The sequence below is a fragment of the Cariama cristata genome, unplaced genomic scaffold, assembly GCF_000690535.1.
Source record: "Cariama cristata isolate BGI_N322 unplaced genomic scaffold, ASM69053v1 scaffold27357, whole genome shotgun sequence".
Lineage (NCBI taxonomy): Eukaryota > Metazoa > Chordata > Aves > Cariamiformes > Cariamidae > Cariama > Cariama cristata.
In genome coordinates this window covers 5,593-8,592 of record NW_009627559.1, presented here as the reverse complement: position 1 = coordinate 8,592, position 3,000 = coordinate 5,593, and the positions used below count along the sequence as shown (strand labels likewise).

The window sequence follows — 3,000 nt, the reverse complement described above, 5'->3', positions numbered from 1 at the left end:
TGAAATAAATACAGGTAACAAACCAAACAGCCTCTGGGTTTAAACACTACACGAACGTCGGGTACAATTTCTCTATGCTCTTGGGAAAAGCACGGTGATACACTGATTTTTGGCCACGTGAGCCTTTGCCAAGTCCGGAGCAGCCAGATATGTGCTGGAGATCGGAGGTGGAGGCTCCCAACTTGTCACGCATTGGGCTTTGTTGTAGGAAGGAGTCCGGTTTCAGGAGGATTTCTTTCTTCTTTGTAAGAGTGAATCTTTTTGTTTTTTTAAAACCAAAAAAGGTTAAACCCCAAGTCCATGTTGGCAAGCTGCAAGCCGAAGAGGGGGGGGGTTTTTTTTCGGACGAGGCCCTTCAGAAGCAAAGGCTGCTCTCGCAGAGCAACCCCGGCAAACCCAGGACTGACCGGGGAAAGCGAGCCTGGCTCTTCAGCCAGAGACCCACCTTGTCCACGCCGGGGCCAGCTGGTCCCAGCCTCCAAACTGGCATCCGTGTGACCTTGGGACCCACTGGGGACAGCAATGTGGACGCTTCACAAACCTCCTTCCCCTGCCAGGACCGCCCCAGCTACGTCTGTCCTCGGCTGCCACAGTTCTCCAGGGCGCAGCCCTCCGCCGACAGCTCCGGGGAGACTCCGGGAGCACAGAGGCCAGAGGACGGCAGTCAAGCAGGGAAATCCAGTCAACGATAACAAGGGGAGAGTCTTCAGCTCGGACCAGCCCTCCAAAACTCATGTTTCCACTACTCGAATGAGAGGCAGCGGCTTGGGGCCCGTCAGCCTTTTGCTGCAAGAGAGAAAGGGTTTGTTCAGCCAGACGAACTGGATGGGGTTTGGGGGGAAAACCTGTGGGAGAGGGTCCTGCCCCAGCCCTGGTTGGTGATGGCTCCCCCCAAAACTGCCCGCAGGAGGGACTTCTGTTCCCCTGTACTCCCCTGAAGGAGGGATGCAGGAACAGAGAGCTCTCTGCCAACAGGCAAAAAATACAGTGCCCTTCCAGAAGAGCATCCCCGAGTTCAGCATCGTCTCCCAGACTGCAGCTCCCGCTGCCCCAGATAAGACAGAGACCAGCAGATGAAGCCGCTGAGCAGCCAGGCAGGCTGTCGCTGTAGGGTACGTGCTCCCCGCGTACCTGCTCACGTACTCCGACTTTGAGCGTGCTCTGGAGCTGTGGCCGCCCCGACTGACTTGCTTCTCGATCAAGTGCTCTATGCGGTCATGCATCTCCAGGTTCTGCAAGAGATGGAGCCGCTGTTAGTGATGGGGAGCTGGGGACGGGCACACCGATTGCTTGCCGAGGAATGCTCCACTATAAACTCTTGTAACAGAGCAGCTTTTTCTTGAGGGAAATGAAATCCAGCCCTACTTAAGGACTGCTCGCCAAAGGAGAGCCAGGATTTTTTTTTGCTGAACACCCAACACAAACCCACCAGCACACAATCTCTCACGCTGGATCTGTTTTCCACCTGGGTTCACAGCGGGCTGTGCTCACACACACCGTCCCCATGTAGGAATTAACAAAATAAGTCACCAAGGAGGGAAGACAATGCTAGAGAGGTGCCAATGCAGGTTCAGTTTTTCTCCAAAAAAGGAGAGGTTTGACACTTGTTACAATCCTAGAGGCTGGAATGCAATTTTAATTTCTGACACGCACGTACTCAGCTGCGGCTTTGTAAGCAAGAAGGGTTTTGCTGCCAGAGAAATGTGCCTGATGAGATTATTTTGGACTTGGCTTGAGCTCACAGCTGCTCCAGCAGCCCCAGCCGCATTGGAAACCATCACACCAGCATGGGGAACCAGCACAGCCCTCGGCGCTGCGGAGGGCACATTTTCCTACGCGAAGCGGTGTCAGTGACAGAGAAGGGCTTTGCTGCCGGCCGCTCTGCCCAGAGCAAAGCTCATCGCCGAGAGGGAGCCCAGTCACGACCCACAGGCATGCACAAACCAGTGACGCTGGCAGGTTTCAACGAGAGGCTGGGAGCAGACTCCCTGCACCCCCCAAAACAGCCCCGTACCTCAGCCTCCAAGTAAGCGACTCTCTCCTTGAGCTCCTGGATCATGGCATCTTTGGCCTGAATCACCGTCTTGGAGTTCTGGAGCTGTAACAGAAAAGTTCACAGCGGCTGAAAAATCCCTCTCGTGGACGGCTGGGCTGGAGAAATGTCGAGGCAGGACAGCAGCTCAGCCAGCCACCCTCCTGCCTGTTAACGCCCACAGCATTAACTCCAAGGTCTGCATAAAAACCAATTGAAAAAAGCCTCAAATTAAGTCTGAGAATTAAGCCCCAGGTGGAAGCAGCCTCCGCTCACACAGTTTGAGATTTAACTCTTTCAGCAGGCCAAGCCGGGTGTGCAGCATCCCTTTTACACTCCTTTTATCGCTTTCCCCGTCCCAGGGCAGATCGCGCCGCAGCCCTTTGGGCCGTCACCCCCGGGTCAGTCCCCGCCGCAGGACAGGGCTCTGGGCTGCCTTTGAACTTGCGTCCCTTTGCTTTGCAGAGGGACTCAGCCCCACAAACCAACAATTCTTTGCTTCCAAGCAGCTTAAGATTGATTTTTTTTTTCTTCTTTCTTCTCCTTTTTTTTTTTTTTCTTTTCCCAAGCCCGCTCTGAGTCCTCCCAGGCTCTGCCCCATCCGTCCGTCCCCCCCAGCCCCACTCCTCTCACCTGCTCGATCATCTGGCGGACTTTGCGTTGCTGACTTTTCAGCATGTCGTCCAGATGGTGGATCTTCTCCCGCAGCATGGCCACCTCCTTCTCCAGCTGGGCTGACCTGGGAAAAGGAGAGGACAGAGCCCAGGAGCCATCAGATAGCTTCCCAGAAAGGGAGAGCACCCACCCAGCTATGCCCAGAGCAGCTTTTTATCAGCCAGGTCTCCTCTACGGCCGCACAGGTCTTGAAATATTTTGACTAGACGCGGTAAGGAGAGGCAGAGACAAAGCCTATTCGAGCAGGAGCCACAAAGACGAGCAACCGCAGACTGCAGGGACACAGGCACATC

General features: G+C 54.9%; 1 protein-coding gene across 1 annotated transcript in view; it reads right to left on the bottom strand.

Moving 5' to 3' along the window:
- Nucleotides 1-731: 731 nt before the first annotated feature.
- TUFT1 (tuftelin 1) overlaps nucleotides 732-3,000 on the bottom strand; it is a gene marked incomplete at its 5' end in the record, with an annotated part of 6,445 nt that continues 4,176 nt past the window's right edge. Inside the window, 4 exons of the mRNA XM_009704490.1 lie at nucleotides 732-786; nucleotides 1,132-1,232; nucleotides 2,015-2,098; nucleotides 2,666-2,771. Of these exons, the coding sequence (XP_009702792.1) occupies nucleotides 732-786; nucleotides 1,132-1,232; nucleotides 2,015-2,098; nucleotides 2,666-2,771 (346 nt within the window). The remainder of the gene's footprint in view (nucleotides 787-1,131; nucleotides 1,233-2,014; nucleotides 2,099-2,665; nucleotides 2,772-3,000) is intronic.